Source organism: Cnephaeus nilssonii (genome assembly GCF_951640355.1).
Source record: "Cnephaeus nilssonii genome assembly, chromosome: 5".
NCBI lineage: Eukaryota > Metazoa > Chordata > Mammalia > Chiroptera > Vespertilionidae > Cnephaeus > Cnephaeus nilssonii.
This window is the reverse complement of record NC_137076.1, coordinates 18,496,859-18,518,236: the sequence shown is the minus strand read 5'-3', so window position 1 is coordinate 18,518,236 and position 21,378 is coordinate 18,496,859. Positions and strand designations below refer to the sequence as shown.

Below are 21,378 nucleotides of genomic sequence, written 5' to 3'. Positions count from 1 at the left end.
CCTCACAGCCAGGCCCAGTGTAACCATCCTCAGATCCCTAGTACTTATCGTTGGGGTGGGAGGGAGAAATGGAATAGTGGGGACTAGCTATAATGATAAGAAACTAGAGGCTCGGTGCACAAAATTTGTGCACTTGGGGAGGATCCCTCAGCCTGGCCTGCTCCCTCTCACAGTTCAGGAGCCCTCAGGGATGTCCGACTGATGGCTTAGGCTCGTTCCCCCACTAGGGCAGTTGGACATCCTTAGCGCTGCCGCAGAGGCGGGAGAGGCTCCCACCACCACCGCTGCGCTCACCAGCCGCGAGCCCGGCTTCTGGCTGAGCGGCGCTCCCCTTGTGGGAGCACACTGACCACTGCTGCGTTGAACGGGATCAGGCCAAAACCAGCTCTCCAACATGCCCCAAGGGGTCCCGAATTGTGAGAGGGCGCAGGCCAGGCCGAGGGACCCCACCGGTGCACAATCAGGGCCAGGGAGGGACACAGGAGGTTGGCCAGCTGGGGAGGAACCGTGGGAGGGCTCCAGGGCATGTCCAGCCCATCTTGCTTAGTCCCGATTGGCCAGACCCCAGCAGCAAGCTAACCTACCAGTCAGAGTGTCTGCCCCCTGGTAGTCAGTGCACATCATAGCAACTGGTCAACCGGTCGACTGTCTGCCCTGGTGGTCAGTGCACATCATAGAGAGCAGTTGAGTGGCCTCACCATATCATTAGCATATTACACTTTGATTGGTTGAACGGACAACCAGACAACTGGACACATAGCATATTAGGCTTTTATTATATAGGATGGTAATCATGCTCTGTTAACTGCGATTGTTTTGTTCTGATTAAAGAAAGTACATTCTGCCCTTGCCCATGTGGTTCATTGGTTGAGCACCGAACTACAAACCAGATCAGAGCACCCTGAGTTGTGGGCTCGAGCCCCAATAGGGAGCATATAGGAGGCAGCCAATCAACAATTCTCTCTCATCACTGATGTTTCTATCTCTCTCTCCCTCTCCCTTCCTCTCTGAAATCAATAAAAAACCTATATACTAGTACTAGTATATAAAACCCTAATATGCAAATAGACCGAACGGTGGAACAACCGAACAACCCGTTGCTATGATGTGCGCTGACCACCAGGGGGCACGTGCGGAACATGGTGGGCATTGGCCATAGTGGCGGGATGGTGGAGCAGGTGAGCAGGGGTGCCAGACCAAGGCAGGGCACTGGTTGCTGTCATCAGGGCAAGCCTCTGGTGGTTACTGAGAATTCTTTGCTCCTGCACACTGCAGTCCTGCCCAGTGCTGGTCCCGCTCGCACCCACTGCTGGCCATGGCCCCAATCTCTCTGCACGATCAGCAGGTATAAGTGGGGCCACATGGGAGCAGTGGGAGCGGGGCTACTGGCAGACAAGGGACTGGGGGCGCGGTGAGAGGTGCCAGGCAGGGGCACGGAGGATGGGCGGAGACGGCCCCTTCCCCACCTCGCGGCCCACAGTTCCTTTCAAGGTGCACGAATTCGTGCACTGGGCCCCTAGTATATATATATTTTTTTTTTAAATATCTAAAAAAAAAGAAAGCACATTCTGACCTGGCTGGGAGTTGTACATCCTGGGACCTGGGATTAACCTCACAATGTGGTCCATTCTCCTTATCCAAGAACTATCATCATGGAAAGATGAACAACCTTGTTGCCGAAACAATGGAGTCCCGGAGGTGCCCCCACCCCTTTGCAACCCCCAGCCCGCACTGCCTGTAACCTGTGACCATTATACCCTTTCTTATTCTTTTAGCCTACTTCCCCATGCCCTGTAATTCCTTTTGCCTACTTACCCATATAATCTTTGTCCTTCCACCCAGTATAAGCAGCTGGCTTTTTTTTTTTGGGGGGGGGGGGGCAGAGCAGATTTCTGTGGATGACCTGCTGCTCTCCCATACTGCCCTCGTTATTGAAATAAACACTCATAGGATTCAACCCTGCCTCTGCTTAACTGACTCAAGTCGTGAGTGACAGGCAGCACAGACCCGGTTTCAAAATGACCCCCAAATCTGTTTAATAAAATAATAAAGTAAATAATATTGCAAGCGGGTAAGGGAGGACAGTAATCCAGAGGAGAGGCCCACGAGAAACTTGAGTCGCTCGCGGTTACATTTTGGCCAAATTCAATTCCTGGTCTTTACGGGCCTGTTTCCCCACCTGGACGGCGCGGTGTTAATTTCTCTGCCCCCTTCTCCTGCCTCCTCCCTCCCCAGCTTCGCAAACGGAGGCAGAGAATGTGAGCTAGGGGAGCGCAGAAAAAACGCAAAGCGATAAGCGAAGGCTCAAGAGTGTTTTCCTCGACCTATTGGGTCTACGGACCGCGCACGGACTGTGGGCTCTGGCGCGCCCTGGCGGGGCAACTCCCGGCGGATCCCCACGGACCAAGAGCGAGGTACAAGCTGCCTTCCGGCCTCCAGGCAGCGGCCATCTTGGTAAAGGCAAGGTTCTAGATTGCCTGTACCTGCCCCTCCTGGCTTGCAAATATCTGAAGTGAGCACCAGGGATGAGTTTTTATAAACTATCCGCTTCTTGAAGAAAACGAATAAATGGCTGGTGACCTTGGCTTGGGTCGGAGACCCGGCCAGAACTCCCTTTACCAAGATGGCGGCGGCGCGTTTACGTCATCAGCGCGCGCCGCGGGAGCTCAGCACGCAAGCTCCACGATGACTTCACGGAGGAGCGACCTGACCGGCGCTGGGGGTAGGAGGTAGGAGCGGCCGTGGAGCTGGCGGAGCTGGATTTCGGGGTGCGGGGTGCGCGTGGGCCGGGTGGGCCGGGTGGGTGTCTGGGCCTGGGACCATTCCCCACGAGGGCTAGAGGTGGGGTGCTCGGAGGCGGGGCCTCTTCCGGCGCCCAGTCTCGATGGCTGCCGCGGAGGCTGTGCCCATTAACTACAGCTCGCGACTGAAACCCAGAGGGATCGCGTCGTGTTCGAGTCCACCCAGCTCTGGCTCTGCCCTTGAGCAGCTGCTCGGCTTGGGGATGACAGAGCTTCGTCCCCGGCTTCTAGCAGTGGGATCAGAACCGGAGAGAGGGATGATGGGCTGGGCGAGCCCAGAAGGGAGAGCCGGAGGGCTTCTTGGAGGAGGAGGCGTTGAGCTTCATCTGTTCTCTCTTACTTTCACATCCAAGCAATTATGTGGTTCTTGATTCCCACCTGTGTTCCCCTGTCCAGCCAGAGCCACTCCCCAGATCCCTGCTTGAGCTCCCTGCTTCTGTCTCCTCCCCACTCCCCACCCCAATTTACTTCCTCACCAACCTCAGAGGGTTCATTCCCATAGGTCTGCGCCTCCAGGCTCTAACACCCTCTGCACCCTCCCATCACCCTGGAGTACAAATCCCTCTTCCTAGCCTGCCTCCCCCACATTCCTGGGGGCTAGGATTTTCCTCTCCTTTAGACTTTTTCCTGGACATTTCATCCAGGAAGTCCTTTGACACACATCTCCCAGAAGCCCCCTCGAGGCTCCCCCACCTCCCACCCCCCTTTGCAGGTCCCTATCACAGCTCAGATCTCAAGTTGTCACTCTTAATGCTGATCTCCCAGACAGCCTGGCAATCCCATGTGGGCAGGAAGCCCATTGGCTCCACCTCTTTCGGTGCTTAGTACATGCTTACTGAGTGACAAAGTGAGGGACTGTGTACCAGAGAAGGAGACTGTCTGTCTTAGTCAGCCTGGGCTGCCATAACAAAATACCACAGACTAGGCAGCTTAAACAACAGACATTTATTTGCTCACAGTTCTGGAGGTGGCAAGTCCAAGATCAAGGTGCCCGTTCATTTAGTTCCTGGTGCAGGCTTTTTCTGACCTGCAGACGGCCACCTTCTCATTGTGTACTCACATGGTGGAGGGTAAGCTCTAGTGTTTTTTGCTCTTACAGGGGCACCAGCCCTATTAGGTTAGGGCCCCACCCTATGACCACATTAGTCTTTTTTTTTTAGGTAGGATTTCCACCAATGTCTTCTTTTGTTTCTGAAAATATATTTTTATTGATTTCAGACAGGAAGGGAGAGGCAGAGAGACAGAAACATCAACAATGAGAGAGAATCATTGATTGGCTGCCCCCTGCATGCCCCCTTCTGGGGATTGAGCCCTCAACCCAGGCATATGCCATTGACTGGGAATCGAATTGGGGACCTCAGTCCATGGGACAATGCTCAACCAATTGAGCCACACCGGCCAGGGCTGACCTCATTTAATCTTTCTCGCCTCCTCACTGGTCCTGTCTCCAAATACAGGATTGACCTTTCTTGAATGAGTTCTTCGACCTCTCTGGCCTCAGTTTCCCTATCCCCGTGGTCGGCAAACTGCGGCTCTCGAGCCACATGCGGCTCTTTGGCCCCTTGAGTGTGGCTCTTCCACAAAATACCATGGCCTGGGTGAGTCTATTTTGAAGAAGTGGCATTAGAAGAAGTTTAAGTTTAAAAAATTTGGCTCTCAAGAAATTTCAATCGTTGTACTGTTATTTGTCTCTGTTGACTAATGAGTTTGCTGACCACTGGTCTAAAACATTTATTGAGCCCTGGCTGGTAGCTCAGTTGCTTAGAGTATCAACCCCATACACCAAGGTTGTAGATTCACTCCCTGGTAAGGGCACGTACAAGAAGTAACCAATGAATGCATAAATAAAAGGAACAACAAATCAACCTCTCTCAAGTCAGTAAATAAAAATTTAAAAAACACATTTCTTGAGAGAAAAAAGAAAAACATGTATTGTGCAAATGAATGAGGGTACTGGGGACACGGTAGTGACCAAGGTAGTCCCAGCCCTGCCCTTATGGAGCTCCCAGCCTGGTAAGAAAAATGGACACTTGTTAGTCATATAAATGAACAGAAAGCAACCCAGACAACGATCTCAAAGAAAAGTTTGAGGTCTAAGAGTCAAGGGGATCCCAGGGAAGGCTTCGAGAAGTTTAAACAGGAGTTAACTAGGTAAAAAGAGGAACAAAGAATAGCCAGGTAGAGCGCACAGCAAGTGCAAAGGCACTGAGGTGGGAACCCTCGATATATTTGAAAAATAGCAAGGAGGCTGGTGTGTCTGCTGCTGGATTCGCAAGGGAGAAATGGAGGGACTCACCCTGGAGTAGGGGTGAGGAGTTTTCTCGTCTGTAACTTGGACAGCAATCCCCACTCCTTGGTGCTTTCCTGGGGAATCCGGGAGAGGGTTTCTGGTGTAGATGCTCAGTAGTGAATGCTGGATTCAGTGTGGGGAAGGCCTAGAATCACCCCCACATCTCAAATAAGAAAACCGGGGTTTGAAGGGAAATACATCAGTTACGATTACAGAGCTGAGGACTCAACCCTGAGTCTCCTGGGTCCACTGATCCCCAGTCTGTCCCGTTCTTCCTCATGGGGTTTGCTTCTGTGTCAAGTGAGGGGCCCTAATGGCTTCAGAGTCCTGATCTGTGTTGATGTTCCCTGAGGGACCTGCCAGGACCCTAGGGTGGAGCAGTGATTAAGAGCATGGAGTCCGGGTTGGCCAGTATAGTTCAGTGGTTGAGCATCAGCCTATGAACCAGGAGGTCACGGTTCGATTCCCAGCCAGGGCATATGCCCAGGTTTGGGGCTCAAACCCCAGTAGGGGGCCTGCAGGAGGCAGCCCATCATTGATTCTCTCATCATTGATGTTTTTATCTCTTTCTCCCTCTACCTTCTTCTCTGAAATAATTAAAAAAAAAAAAAAAAAAAAAGAGCATGGAGTTGGGACTGAGGAGAGCTAGGCCTGGGTTGGAATCCAGGCCCCTTCACTAACCCCCTGTATGGCTCTGAGCCTGTCCCTTAACCTCTCAGCCTCAGATTTCTCGTGTGTAAATGGGCACCTGATCAGGTACTTCAGCGTTCCCACCTTAGAATGGGAATAAGGACAGTCGCCAGGATTAAGGTTTTGGGACATTTGTTTGAGTTGGTCCACATAAAGTGCTTAGTGGAGGATGCCTTTGCTGCTGCTGGGGATGAAATGGTTTAGAACACACACAGCTCCATCCGACTAAACCTCCCGCTCTGCCCGTTGCATCATCATAATTCCCTCAGGTCTGGTGCCTCCCCCTTGTCAGCTAGAGGGCTTTGGAACAAACTAATCAGAAAGTGTTCCTGCCCTGCTCAAAGCTGCCTGTCACTCCCTGGGCCTGAACACAGCCTCCTTCTCGCCTCAAGGCCTTTGCGTGTGTTTGTCCTTCACCCTGAATCTTCACCCCTTTATCCTCGCAGGGCTGCCTTCAACCATCCTTCAGGTCTCAGCCGCGCGGTCACCCACCAGGGTTGTGAGAATTCACTAAGACACTAAGACGCTGCCTGTAAAGCACTTAGCCCAGCGCGCACAACTGCCGCAAACGGGAGCGGATACTAGAGTCTCTGCTGAGGGCTCAGAGATAGGTGCTTCCGCCCCACCATTCACACAGCTGAGAGTTTGGAGTTAGAAGTTGCCTGTCCTAAGTCGGGATGGTCCCACATTCCCTCCCCTTTATTCTTGGGTGCTGGGCCCATTTCTCCAAGGTTCAGCGAGGGGTGAGGAGGACATAGGAGGGATGTGCATCAGCCCATTTCCCAAACGAGGAAAACTGAGGCCCAGAAGGCATGTGCCTTGGGCCACACAGCACATGGTCCTCAGTCAGCACTTGGAGGTAGTGCTGTTAATGTCTCAACTGCACAGCCTTCCCTTCCTCACCTGGAAGGCAGACTTTGGAGGTGAAACTCCTAGCTCAGTCCCATGTGACCTGGCCAGGTACCTTGGCTTTCCTGCCTTAGAATGGGAATAAGAACAGGCCCCACATTTACGGCTTTGGGGCATTCACTGAATTGGTCCATATAAAGTGCTTAGCAGAGGGCTGGGCACAGGGAAGTAGCTGGGACCTGCACAGACCGTGTGCCCACCGGACAGCAGCTTCATGATTGTTACAGCACCTCCCAGCTGTGTGAGCCGGGGCTGGGTCATTCTTTGCCATTCACAGCGGCTGCTGACCCAGGATGAGGGGGACTGAGCCTCAGGGTTGTGGGACCCAGGAACTGAAGCTTCAAAGGTGGCAGGCTGGCCTGTAGAAGTCCACACTAACAGGACTCACAGCTAAAAAGTGGAGAGAACCCAGATGTCCATCAGGAGATGGGTGGATAAACAAAATATCCATTCACACAAGGGGATATTATTTAGCCATAAAAAGGAATGAAGCACTAATTCATGATACAATGTAGATGATCCTCGAAAACATCATGCTGAGTGAAAGAAGCCAGATGCAAAAGACTGCATGTGTGATTCCATCTCTCTGAAATGTCCAGAACAGGCAAATCCACAGGGACAAAAAGCAGATTATTGGTTGCCAGGGGCTGGGGAAGGAGGGACTTGGGGTGATAAAAATGTTCTGGAACTAGTTAGAGGTGGTGATGATACAACATTGTGAATGTATGAAATGCCACTGAATTGTACATTTAAAAATGGTTCATTTTGTGTTCTGTACATTTCTAATACATTTTTAAAAAGAGAAATCACTAAGTCTGAGTCCTTGTTTTATAGATGAGGCCATTGAGGCCCCAAGGGGGTCCTGGCTGCCCAGGAGTGAGTCTGGGGCTCCTGGAGATGGATGCCCCCTACTCACTGGTCCCCACCCTCCTCCCACAGCCTGCTGAGGGATGCCCAAGAAGTTCCAGGGCGAGAACACCAAGTCAGCAGCAGCCCGGGCACGGAGGGCTGAGGCTAAGGCGGCGGCTGATGCCCGGAAGCACAAGGAGCTGGAGGATGCCTACTGGAAGGATGAGGACAAACACGTCATGAGGAAGGAGCAGCGCAAGGTTGGGGGGCCCTGGGCTGCTGTGCCTGTGACTGAGATAGGCATTCGTGGTAGAAGGTGGTGGGAGGCCTCTGGGGCTTTGGCCTGAAGGGCAAGGAGGCACTAAACCCGGAGCAAGGGCAGGGAAGGAGGCAGAAGCAACAGCTCATACAAAGGTCCTGGGGTGGCCAGGACTTGGCACATTGGAAGAACAGCAAGGCAGCCACCGCCCTCCATGGGCTCGTTTTTCTCCTTCATGTGAAGCCAGGGTCAGGTTACACTGGCAGCTCTCACTTGAGGGGTGATTCTGCATCCAGGGAACACTTGGCAACATCTGGAGACATTTTTTTAAAATGTATTTTTTTATTGATTTCAGAGAGGAAGGGAGAGGGAGAGAGAGATAGAAACAACAATGATGAGAGAGAATTATTGATTGGCTGCCTTATGCACACCCCCTATTGGGGATCGTGTCTGCAACCTGGGCATGTGCCCTTGACTGGAATCGAACCTGGGACCTTACATTCTGCCGGCCAACACTCTATCTACTGAGCCAAACCAGCTAGGGCATGAAGACATTTTTGGTTGTCACAACTGGTTGGTGGAAGGTGTTCCTGGCATCTGGTGGGTCGAGGCCAGGCATGCTGCTCAGACTGGGCCCCTAGCAAAGAATGAGCCAGCCCAGACATCAGCAGTACCGAGGCTGGGAAATTCTGGAGAGACTCCCACTTCTGACCTGCTGACCTGGGCCTGAAGGACCTCCCAGGAGTTTCTAAAAACACAGAAGAGGGCAGAGATGGCTGGCTATCCCTCATGGGCCCCAGTGCCAGGTACACAATGGGTGCTTAACGGTCTGGGAATGTTTGAGGGCTGGTGCTTACCTGTTCAGCCCAGTAGGTGGCGCCAGAGACCCGCGTAACAGACATGCTGGTTCCTGGGTTGGTCACGCCTGCCTAGGATCCTGGGGATGCATTGGTGACTCCGGGCATAGAGCAGGGGTTTCCTCCGTTGGAAAACTGATAAAGGTTGTGGAAAATATTGGTGATGCGCAGTCCCTGCACACCTAGATCGGGGTGCCCGGGCACTTTTGAGAGTTTTCCCATTGTCTTTCTGTGCAGGACTGGATCCTGCCTTGTTGTTGGTGGACATTGAATGTCACTGGTTCCCTCCCCTCCTCCTCACCATGCTACATTGGGCTTGTGGGGGGTCTTTAAACTTTTTGATTGTCAACATTTTGACAACATAGCAAAGTTGAAAACCCCAAGGGAAAACCAGTGTCTGCCAAAGGTCCATTATGCAGACAGAAAAGCCAGAAACCTTTGACAGTCTGGGCCCTGGGAGCCCTCCCCATCCTCCAGATGAGGAAACTGAGGCTCAGAACACAGTGGCCTTGCCTGAGGTGCCTGAGCACAGAAGTGGGAGTCCCAGAAGCTATACTCAAACACCCTTGACCTTTAAACCTGCCCACACACACTTTTGTGCCATGCAGGCAGGATGGAAGCTCAGTGGGTATCCTCAGGCACATCAAGCCCTCTCCTGGGACATTGAGTCCAGCCACGGGAGTGTCATGGGGAATTGCAGGCAGGGACCATCCCGGAGGCATGGGAGGCAGATGGCAGAATTGTAGGCAAGTGAGGGTGCCTGCAGTGCAGAACCCAGCCAAAGGCCACTTGCACTGCAATGAGAACCTCACTGTCCCCTGGAGCAGGAAGGGCAGTGACCAAGGGTAAGTTCTGTAGGCCAGATGTCCCCTCGTCCCACTGGCATCTGGGTCTCCGTGGGGAGCCAGGGTGCGATCAGTTCAGCCCCTGTTTTGCTAGACTGGGGACAGTGCCTCCTCCAAGGTCTCTTGACCCGAAAGGGCAGAACTCTTGCCCCAGCGAGCAAATGGATTCAGACCCTCTGTGGCTCCTGTCTCCTTTGGCATCCAATACAAACTGCTCCCCAAGCCCTGAGGTTCCTAAACTGCCCCCCCCCCCCCCCACACACACACACACACACACTTCTCCCTCTACACTTCCCATCCCCACTTCAGCTACACCATTCTCTGTGCTTCTGGTCTTGCTAGGTGGTTCTTGCCTCAGGGTCTTTACACCTGCCACTCCCACCACTCTCCTTCCCCCAGCTCTCCTCCTGGCTGGCTCCTCCTCTGGCCCAGGGGTCACTTTTTCCTTCCTGTGTTGGACAAGGTTCCCATTGCTCCTATCTTCATATATGTTGGGCCATCGTGCTCCCAGCCATGTCCCCTGTGTCCAGCACAGGGTCTAGCACACTGCAGCGTCTCAGTCCACCTTGGTGGTAGGGTGGGGTCCACCCCTGACTGCCCCATTACCCCAGGAGGAGAAGGAGAAGCGGCGCCTGGAGCAGCTGGAGCGCAAAAAGGAGACCCAGCGCTTGCTGGAGGAGGAGGACTCAAAGCTCAAGAACAGCAAGGCCCCCCGGGTAGCTGTGCCAAGCAAAGTCACCCGTGCCCAGATTGAGGAGACACTCCGCAGAGACCATCAGCACAAGGACGCCCAAGAACAAGGTGGGGCAGGGTCCCCTGTGGAGCTGCCCGCGTGCACACTAAAGAATAGGCAGCGGACCTCCCCACCCCAGATGCCTGGGCTCTGCACGGTGAAGCCTGGGGGGCGGTGGCCTGGAAGGCCTGCTCTGAGCGCAGGCACACACGTGTGGACTTGCTTGTGCTCCACTCCTCCCCGGTATGGGGGATGTTGCCCGAGGCTAAGGAGATAGCAGCCGTGTGCGAGTCTTCTCCCTGTGCCCAGCACCAGGGGAGTGAAGAGGGCAAAGGGTTGGGCACCGGTAGGGTAGGACCACCCCCTAGGCCGGTCCTGGAAGGGCTTCTCAGCTCGAGTAGCGTTCCTGCCATCATTCTCCCCTCCCTTCTTTCCCCACTGTGTCTCTCTCTCTCTCTCGATATGTCTCTGTCACCCGGCTGGCTGCCCAACCCCAGCCGAGAAAGTCAAGAGCCACCTGGAGGTGCCACTGGAGGAAAACGTGAACCGCCGAGTGCTGGAGGAGGGCAGCTTGGAGGCGCGCACGATCGAGGACGCCATCGCGGTGCTCAGGTAGTGGGGCGGGGCCTGAGCCTTCGGGGCGCGGCTTAAGCCTGGGCGGGGCCTGAGCCTCTGGGGGCGGGGCCTGAGTCCCTGGGGCGAGGTCGCTGCTGGGCCCCTTTGAAGCCCGGTGTCCTCCCTGCAGTGTGGCGGAAGAGGCCGGAGACAGGCACCCGGAGCGCCGCATGCGGGCTGCTTTCACCGCCTTTGAGGAGGAGCAACTGCCTCGGCTCAAGCAAGAGAACCCCAACATGCGGCTGTCTCAGCTGAAGCAGCTCCTCAAGAAGGAGTGGCTGCGCTCACCAGACAACCCCATGAACCAGCGGGCCGTGCCCTTCAACACCCCCAAGTGAGCCCGGAACTGGGGGAGCAGCCCCACGAACTGGGAGAGCCGCCCCAGGGGTGGTCAGGGCCGTGACCCTGCTGCCCTCTCACCGGGTCAGCTCCCAGGGTTAGAGAGGCCCGGGCCAGTGCGTGTCCTGGGGGCTAATTGGCATCATCAGCCTTGCCTCCCGCCAAGGGTCCCTCTGTGAGTGACACCCACCGCCCTCCTGTGTGCAGTCCTGGGCTGATGCCCAATAAAGGTGGTGGGTGAGGCAGAGTGTGTACTTGAAGTCGGGGGCGGGGGCATGAGGCTGGCGTGAGGTGGGTATGCGGTACACAGCCAAAGATGATAAAGCTCCCAGCAGCACTCCTGTTGCAGCAAGCTACCTGAGACCTGTGCCCCAGCTCCTAAGGAGCTCCCTCCTGGCTGGGCCGTTTGCCCAGTGCGGAACCTGGACCACCATTCCTGAATCTTGATGGGCTCCTGCAAGAGTGCGACTCCGAGAGCTGGAGGAGGCTCTGGCTCCAGGTCACTTTAGGGAATGACTCAGAGGAGAGGAGAGGCAAGTTGCTGGCATCCTAAGTCTGGGTCAGAGTCAGCGGCCAAGTCACATGCTGTGCGTGGGGTCAGGAAGTGCTGGCTGCTCTGCTCTTCCAACACAGGAGGCATCCGGGTGGAGGCCTGGGCAGGCTCCCAGAGGAGGGTTTCTCCAGAGCAGGCCTTAGTGGAACATCAGTCAGATTCCATCACAGAGGCAGGGCACTGGGCAGGCAAAAGCCCGGAGGCTGCAGCAGGCAGGTGGGTCTGAGTAGCAATAAGCATCCCTGCAGAGGCCAATGACTGGGAGGGGCTGGGTGAATCCGAGCCTGGTTTCTGCTTCCAAGTGCTTCGTTCCCCTTAGGGAGTCAGCAGAGATGGAGGGCAGCTTGGAGATGGGCCCACCTGTGTGGAGTGGGGTCTGAGCATTTACCAGGTCACTGCTATGGCTCCCATTACAGTGACACCCTCCCCGCACCCACAAGGCTGCCCCTGAGTCCTCCTTTCTCCACCCCACCCCCCATTCTTCACCCGCTCTCAGCTCTAGCTCCTGCCTCCTTGCTCTCAGCTCCAACACCGCAGGCTTGTTTCCCCTCAGGGCCTATGCTTTGTGGGTTCTTCCTGCCAAATAGCCTATTCTTTCAAACGGCAAGTCTCAGATGCAGATCCTCATAGATGTCCCCAATGGTGTGGAGTCAGGGCTAGGCCAAATGGGGCCAGGCTCTGCCCAGAGGGAGGGAGGGCCTTGAAGGATGCATAGAAGTTCTCCACACAGACAAGGAACAGAAAAGGAGGTCACAACTCTACTGTTCAAGAGAGGGGTGCCATTAATAATTGGGTACAGCTGAAGTGCAGTATGTAGGGTGCCTGAAACAATGGCAGCTGGCATAAAAACTAACCAACATACAGTGAGCACTAGCTTAGTGTGGGGGTCCCCCAGGAGCCAACCCTGAGACAAGGACTGGAAGGCATGTGAAGGATTCAGGAAGACCCTGTGGAGGTTAGGGAAGAAGGATGGGGGAAGGGGGTCCCCATTAACAGTCCCCACCAGGGAGTGGGAGGACTAGACCAGCTGTAAGAGGCATCCCCTGAATGCTGGGCCCTGGTAATACCTCACTGCGCCCAGAGGACAGCCCCGTGAGATATTGGTCCCCTCTACAGATGGGAGAACTGTCACCTGCCTGTGTCATAGAGCCAGGAAGTGCCAGAGCTGTGAGGGAACCGGCAGGGGTGGTGGTGGGGCCAAGAATCAGGGGTGAAGGTGTCTGCCAATAACCAGTTCAGGAGTCCAGATGGCTCCCCACAAATGGAGGCCTGTGCCTTTTACCTCTAGGACCTTAGGCCAGGGACTTAGTGGGTTTGAGCCTGTTAACTCCTATATACAATGAGACTAAAAACAGTATCTACCCCTGAGCTATCTCGAGAATCAATAAGATGGTGCCTGGGGAGGGCATATCTTGAAGAAGGGAGCCTTCTGCATGGCTTGTTGGGGTTTTGGGGCCTGGAATAAGGGAAGATCAGGGACCAATGGTGATTAACCCTAGGAAGGAAGCCCTCCAGGCTGGGGAATGGGGCGATAGGCAGTTGTGTGACTAGGGGAGGAAGAGTATCGGAGCTGAGGAGTTGCGCATGCCAAGCCCTGCTTGGGGACCTGTAGGGGGACGGCCACCTAGAGAGTAATGATAAAATTCAGGGCAGGAATTAAGAGGACCGCCGTCAGCCCTCAAACGTAAAGATGTTGGTAATAACGTCTGTTCACTTGCACAGAAAAGCCTCTTCTCTCTCCGCCCCTGCGAAATCCCGAGCCTGCACGTGCGCGCTGGCAGGAAGGAATCCCCGGCTTCGTTGCGGTGCGCGCGGGAGGGGGCGCGAATTGGGAGTTCCCCGCGCTTCCAGACCTCCCAGCGCGCGCAGCCAGGACGACCTAGCGGGGCTGAGGGGCCGCCGAGTGCGCACCGCGCCTGCGCGGGGTCGGGGCGGGGGGTGGCGGGCGGAATCTCCACGCTTCAGGGCTTTCCCGTTGCGCGCGAGTGGCGGGGAGGGAACGCCGGGTCCAGCGCGCATGCGTCGAGCCCTGTCGGGGGGCCAGGGAATCCTCACCCGCCGCAGTGCGCCCGGGGGCGGGGCGGGGAAACCGGCTCAAACTGGAGCGGGGTTTGCCTAGGTCCGGGAGGTGGCGGGCGGAGGGAGAGAGAGCAGGGTCTTCCCCAGGTTCCCGCTCCGGCCCTTGCCGTTGCCTTGGCAACTTGGCGCGCGGGCTGCAGTGCGGAGGCGGCCTCGGGGAAGCCGGACTGCTCTGCGCCTGCGTGGAGCTCAGCGCCTGTGGCCGGGGTTTCCCTTCGTGCTCCCGGGGGATCCGCAGGGGAGGATGCGGGGAGGAGAGGAGAGGGTGGCGCTGTGGGAGAGGGTGAGCGAGGAGAGAGGGGCTGTGGAGGAGGGGCGGGTTCCGGAGAAGGTTGGGGGAGATGCGCAGGGTGGGGATGATGGGGCGAGGGGTGCAGGAGGAGGAGGGGCTAGGGGAGAGCGTAGAGGGAGACGGACAACAAAGGAAGAGGGAGGGGAGGGGGACCTTGGGGAGCAGTTAAGGAAGAGGGACAATGTGAGGACAAAGAGAAGCCTATGAAGGTAGCACGGGGGTGGGGAGTGTTGTGGGGGTGATGGGAGGAGAGACTGGGACGGACACCTTCTGGAGCCCCAACCCTACTTACCCCAGCAAACCCCAGAAGATTCCAGGCTAGGGTTTCCAGGGAAAAAAAGTACAGGCTGCCCAGATAAATAATGAATATAATTTATATTATTACAAATAGGTTCCATTTCGTGCCCAATATATTATCTGGCAGCCCTAATCTTGGGCGTTCCCCCTTTCCTTACTCCCCTCCCCTCCCCCATCTGTCCTTTGAGTCTTTCTGAAAGCCACGGGGACAGAGGATGTCTTTGTCTCACCTCCCTGGTTCCCTACAGCCCTGCATGCCCGGTCCCACCCCCAGCCCATTCCCCAAGCAATCTCCCAGCCTCCTGGATTTCAACACCAGCCTGAGGTGGAGTCCTGGCCAGGTGGTGAATTTCACAAAGGTGTGGCCTTCTCTCTTCCCCCAACCCAAACCCTCTGCCTTGGGCCTGGCCCTGCTGAGGCGAAATGTCCCACCTCAGACTAACAGCCATCACCTCCTGGGACCTCCAGGGCTCCCTACTCTCTGCCTGCTACCCAGGAGTCCCCACCTGCCAGGCTCACCATCAGTCTCTGGGCACATAGCATACAGTAGGTGCTTGGAAAACATTTGAGAGTGTGTTTTCTGTCCCAAAGGGGGATACCCTCTCTGAACCTTTATACCCTTCAACAAAGCAATTTTTCTTCTATCCTTCCCCTTGGTTTAAAAAATGTAAGATAATAAAACTTTATGGAAAAACTAATAATGGGAACGGTCAGCCCCTGAGGGCCTCTGGCCCTGGGCTGTCCCAGTGCCTCCCTCCCACCCCCCCCCCCCCCCCCATTCTCATCTTTGCTCATCAGACTTGTTTGCCGTGGGAACACTTCAACAATTGCTCCTCCGGCCTGGCTTCTGCTTCACAGTTCGGGAGCTTGGTCCCTATGGGTCATTGTCCACAGCAGCATGTTATTCTGGAAACAGGCTAAGTGGTTCCAGGTGGGGGACACATGTTTTCCGTTTCGCTGTCCTAGGCAATGCCCCTGCAGAAGCAGGACCTGTATCTTTTTTGCATGTCCTAGGGATGCTTTCCAGGGTGGGCGAGCTGAGGTGCTGTCCCTTTATTTGGAGCTGGGTAGCTTCTGAGGTGGCGCTGGCTCAGAGTGACCCTCTCTTCTCATCAGCCAGGCCCAAGTGCGCTGGGACCCACATTCTTCTGGGGCAGGAAGGTGAATAAGTGAATAGACCATACCAGGGGTTGAGGACAATAAACGAGGGTGATATGCCCAGAGAAGGGATGACTCTAGACAGGAGGTGACCTTGGATCAGGCCCTGAAAGACAATAGGGAGTGAGGAGGGCCAGGGAAGGGCAATTCTAGCAGAAGGAACAGCGGATGCAAAGGTCCTGAGGCTGGTTAGGATGGATGCTGGGCATGGCCAGAGCATAATGTATGGTCCAGGGAGACAGCCGGAGGGGTTGGACAAAGGGGAGGGAGAGCCAGACTATGTGGGACTTTGAGGAGGGGGTGATTCGGGGTCCTTCTCTGGGTTCAAGTAGGAGAGTGTCAGCTATTAGGGGCAGGAAGGGACCTGATCAGTCACATGGGTGAGAAGAGAATTCTGTGGCTGAGTCATGGAGAAGGGACGTGGGGCGACAAGCTGCAGGTCTGGGAGGGGCCTTCTGGGGGCTCCAAAGGGCCATTGTGAGGATTCAAGGGTAGGAACCTTTCCCAATGATGTGCGTTCTGTGACTGCTGACTCCCAACTGTCCATCACGGTGTCTGACCACGGCATGGGCCTCAGCCTACCCCCAGGAGTGGTGAGTCACCCCCACAGAGATACTGGCAGGGGTACCTGAGGTACTGTCAGCTCTCTCCCTTTCTGTCTCCTCAATATAGACCCCAAACCCCCACTTTGTTCTCTTTTCCTGTACACGGTCACGGTCCTGCTGGCAGCGCCCTCTGAGCGTGTCTCACTCACACAATGGGAGGGAATGCGCTCCCAATGCCCGCCCTCCCCTACCCCCCTTCACCCCCCGCCCCTGCCCTCCCAGGTTCCAGTCCTTCAGCCCACCTTCACCAAGGAATCCTGGCCTTGAAATTCCAGCCTCAGGACCTGGCCCAGGGATCACATTATCTTTCAGGAGATGCTCCCGACCAGTTGGCGGTGGGGGGTGTGGGGGAGCTTGAAGGGAGAGGGCTATTTTTAGAATGAATGGAAGAAAAGAGGGGGAAATCACAACAACAAAGGACGGAGGCTTGTAGGAGAAGCCCTCTGGCTCCCAAGAGGAAACCCGCCCCCCCCCCCCCCTCTCTCCAGGCTAAGGCAGAAGGTGGGTAGGGATTAGAGACAGGTTGGGTGGGGCAGGGGGTGGCGTGGGGAGAATTCTGATCTGGAGGGTACCACGTTTCATGGGGGTTGGGAGCTGGAGGGAAACAGCAAATCGTAGCAGGCACCCTGACAGACTCCCCAGAGCAGAAAGGACCCCCAGAAGTGGGCGCTGTCCAGTGCTGAAGTGAAACAGACTCAGGCAGCCTGGGCAGGACCAAGGTCACCGCAGGTGCTCAGCCCTGGGCTCTTCCTGCCCCATCCTTAGTGACCCAAAACATGGGAGCCGCATTGTTCTCCTTCGGCAGAGTGACCTTCACAATCTGCTGCCCAGGCCTCTGTCACTCACGCTCAGCGGGGTACCCCAATAGTGAGGGGAGAGGGGAGACTTCATGGCCCAACAATGGCATAGAGAAGTTTTCTGTGGTTTGTTTTCTGGCCATCCAGCGTGCCCCCACTTTTACCAGGACCTTCCAGCCTGGGCAACATCACCAGCTGTCCGCGAGGCCTCAGGGTTCCCACTGGACCCCCCCTCAGGCCCCAGAGCCTGCTCAGGGTGTGGGGGGTACTTACTTGCTTTCCCCTAAGCTCTTTGGCTCCAGATCTTTTCTGACACAGGAAAGCAACCCCCAGAGTGGGGGGGACAGCGGTAATCTGTGCTGCTGGGGTGCTGGGCCCTGGCCAGGGACACCCCCTCTCAGGATCTCAGTTCCCCATCTGTGAAATGAGCGCTTTGAGACGGCAGAGGGTCCCTCCAGCTCTTGGAGCCTTTCTCTGAGGTTTGCAGGCACGTTCATGAGGGGAGGGAGCTTGCTGGAGACCCAGAGGGGGATCCCCAACAAAGCAACGTGGGAGGGAGGGCGGTCCAGCAGCGGCCCTTCCCAGCTCCGGGGTGGTGGGGTGGGGCCCAGGACCAGGGGAGGGGGCGCTCTGCGGCGGCGCGCTCACACCCTCTGGCTCTCACGCCCTTGCCCTGCTTTGCACTTGCCTTCGAGCTCGGGCCAGGCGCGGGGCTCCGGCTGCAGCGGCCGGCGGTCTCCAGACAGTGAGTCGGCTGTGCGGCGGGGGTGTTCCGGGGGTCCCGGGTGGAGGTCCCCACAGAGCTCCTCTCTTCTGTGAGGGGCATGTTTGTGGGAGGGGCGTGCCCAACTCGGGGAATTCAAAGGGGGGCGCTGCGGGGGGGGGAGAGAAACCCCTTCCATACCCCCCAACACCAAGCCCCGAGTCAGCTCCAAACCCCCACACCCCTGTGAGGAGGGGGCTCCTGCTACCGCAGTTTGGGGCGCAGAGATATCCCCCCACCCGGTTGAAGGTGAGGACTTGAGGACCTCCTAGGCAGCGCTCAGTGGGGGGAGAGGGAGAGGGAAGGACTGGCCTTATTGCCCCCTTCCAGCCCCTCACCCCCAGTCATCTCTCTCTCTCCCACTGTGGCGGGATTCCCCGCCTCAGGCAGAGTGGATGGGAACTCCCCCACACGCACGCACCTGCCAGCCTTTTGTGCTTCCGAGCTGACGCTCCGCTCTCTTCCCCGCTCCTCTCCCCCTTCCCAGCACCCTCATTGACAGCCCCGTTAGTGCTTACCCAAGGTCACCCAGATGAGCAGGGGCTGAGCTGGGTTTGTGGCTGACTCACTAACCCCAGAACCCAGTCTCGCATCAGCATCAGGGTTTTCTGCTCCCTGCATTTCACTGCAGGTGTGAGGAGCTTGTCTGGGGACCCCAGAACTGGGAGGTGGAGGGTTCCTCTCTCCCCCAGTCTCTCTGCCCTGATGGAGCCTCAGGCAGGACTGCCCTGCTTGGCTCCCTCCTCCAGGCTCACAGGTTTCTAGTCCCCCCGCCCCACCCCAATATCTCCAACCCCATCCTCGGGCTGCTCAACCTCAAAGGAAATCCCTGGGGGGGGCAGGGAGTCTTCCAGACGGGTGAGCCAGAGCATCATGAGCTGGTTGAGTAACAGTTATTCTGATGCACCTGCCCAGTGGATGATCTTGGCCCCCTGACCCCCCAGGGTCAGAGTCCGCTCCAAGGAGCACCTGGCTGGAACAGGCAGCAGCCCATGAGCCATGTAGGTGGCCATTGGCCCCGCCCCAGACCCCTGATGAGAGAGAGGGCAGCTGGAACATTCACAGCCAGCTGTGTTTCCCTTTCAACCTCATTCTGAGGTCTGACTGTGCCCTCCCACTGCTCCCCACCATGGGGCTGCTCTGTGTTCCTCTCTTCCTCCTCCTCCAGGATGGGTACTTATGGGAACTCTGAAGACCATCCTGTACAGACAGAGGGAATACCATGAGGGAGCTACAGGCCCCAGGACAGCAGTGGGCAGGGCGGGATTTGGGGGTAGCCAAGAATAGAGCTGGGAGAGCCATTGATCCCTGATGCTTTCATCCTCCTACCAGCCCACTCCAGCCTTACCCACTCAGATCTCCTCGTGAGAAAGGAATTGGGGAGAGGACAGGGAACAATATGGGGAAAGTCAGAGCCTTAAGAGTGCAGTGTCCAGTGGAAGAAGGTGGGGCCTCCAGGGAGGTGGCCTGGCATGGGGTAGGTATATGGAGGGACTCACCGAGGGGCCTGAGGGAGGAAACAGGGCTACGCTGGATGGACTCTGCCACCAATCTTAAGTTTCCTTAAAACTTTCAAGGTGATCCAGACCTCATATCTGCTGTAAAGACCATTGCAGTCTGGGAGCTGTTTGCACCCCATCCTTCTGGGGCCCTGCCTCCACCCTGCCCCTATGTCTGGTCCTTACAGGTCAAGGAGGAAAGAAAGGCAGCCACAGCCCCCCACCACCCAAGTGGTAACCCAGCAGGACTGAAGGAGACAGCCCCTGTGGTGGTGGCTCGTCAGGAAGATCCCTACACCCCAGGGTGAGTGGATCCCTTTGGGGGTGGGCGTGGCCCAGAGATTGGATAGAAAAACTGATGACTTAAGAAAAAGTGCCAACCTTTGAAATAATAGTAACAGTATAATAATAATAATAATAATGATGATGATGATGATGATGATGGCTATGTTCTCTAGAGCCCCCCTGAGAATCACTGTCCACTTTCTCTGATCACTCATGGTGGAGAACCTGCTCAGAGAGGCTAGGTGACCTACCCAGTGTCACACAGCCAGAAGGGGGAAGTTGACCCAGGTTGGAAAGGCCTGACTCCCTACCAGATCTTCACCACCAGGTGTCTGTGGCCTCAGTCCCTGGAGACAGCCCTTAGGGAGCAGCTCTTTGCTCTTTCTTTTCCTGAGTGGACAAGGCAGCTCAGGGCAGGCAGGGCCCCATGGGCATGGCAGGGGCTCCTGGACCTCAGCAACTTGGAGGGGACTCTGTGCTTATGACAGGGGTGGTTTCCTGCCTTCCTGTCACCCCCAGGTTCTCACCTCCTCCTCCAGAGCAGGGACTGAGGGCCCAGTCGACTGCCAATGGGGAGAACCAGGGGGTGCCAGGTGCAGCTCCTCCCCACCCCTCCTTTGCCTTGTTTCCTCCGTGTATCTTCTGCAAGAATCAGTTGTATTTATTTATTTATGAACTTATTTATTTATTTTTTAGAACTTATCTTTACCAGTATTGTATTGTTGAAAGTATTACAGATGTCCCCTTTTCCTCCCCACTGACCCACCTCACCCACCCTGTATTTATGTATTATTTATAATCCTCACCTGAGGATATTTTTTTCATTTCTTCTCAAAGAGAGTGGAAGGGAGGGAGGGAGGGAGGGAGGGAGGGAGGGAGGGAGGGAGGGAGGGAGGGAGGGAGGGAAAACGAGAAAAACATTGATGTGAGAGAGAGACATTGACTGGTTGCCTCCGCAATGCCCTGACATGGGGTGGGGAGCGAACTCGAAACCCAGGTACATGCCCTTGACCAGGAATTGAACCTGCAACCCTTCGGTGTGCGGGCCCACACTCTAGCCACTGATATACACAGGCCAGGGCTGTATTTATTTATTTATCAAGATCTTATCTCGCCCACTGGCCTGAAACCATAAGTTTGGTTTTTTTGTGTGCTTTTATCACCACAGTATCCCCATTTCAGGGTATAAGCCTTGCATACAGAAGGTGCTCAATATATGCTGATAGAACAAGGGAAGCTTCTCCAAGCCCCTGAACTTGGAGACCCTAGGAATAAGCCCTCCAAGATGCTGCCCCTGTTCCTCATCCTGCCCCAGCAATTTCCAGGACCCTAGGGGGCTTAACCCTCCATGACTTTTGCTCTGCTCAGACAGAGTCCTCCCACACACAGCCCTGCTGGTGTGACCCCTACACCTCCTCTGACTTGCCCCACCCTGTTTGCCTCTTCCCTCTAACCCCGCTGGACTCCCAAATGCCCTTCTTGGTCCTACCTCAGGGCCTGTGCCCTTGAAGTGTCCTCTGCCAGGTGCACCCTTCTCCCAGCTCGTCCAATGCAGCTCCTGGGCCCCTTCTGAAGGCTCCCTCTCCCGAGAGGCTTCTCCTGATCACCCTGGTTAAAGTCTCCCCATCCCTGTTCCTAGTTTCCTCGACTTCATCGGATCTTTTCCCAAAACTTTGATCTAGAATTCTTATTGGTTCTTAATTTGGAGAGGATTGTTCCCCTCTTCTAGAACTTTAGCTCCAAGATGGGCAGGTTTGTATCTGTCTCAGACTAGATGTCCCCAGCACCAGAGTCAGAGAAGGGGCTTGGTGGATCTGTGAGTAAATGAATGAGTGAGTGAATACCTTTCCCACTCTTCCATCC

At 55.8% G+C, this 21,378-nt stretch overlaps 1 protein-coding gene across 2 annotated transcripts; it reads left to right on the top strand.

Annotated features, from left to right (window-relative positions):
* The first annotated feature begins 2,683 nt into the window (after window positions 1-2,683).
* CCDC124 (coiled-coil domain containing 124) lies at window positions 2,684-11,422 on the top strand. 2 transcript variants are annotated; one of them, XM_079773140.1, is made up of 5 exons: window positions 2,684-2,729; window positions 7,630-7,799; window positions 10,112-10,301; window positions 10,731-10,845; window positions 10,979-11,422. In XM_079773140.1, exons 2-5 carry the CDS (start codon window positions 7,641-7,643, stop codon window positions 11,184-11,186), a joined length of 672 nt encoding a protein of 223 aa, XP_079629266.1. In that variant the 5' UTR covers window positions 2,684-2,729; window positions 7,630-7,640; the 3' UTR covers window positions 11,187-11,422. The 2 variants fall into 2 exon arrangements, with proteins under 2 accessions (XP_079629266.1, XP_079629267.1); XM_079773141.1 differs by having other exon boundaries at window positions 2,707-2,768.
* Window positions 11,423-21,378: the final 9,956 nt, after the last annotated feature.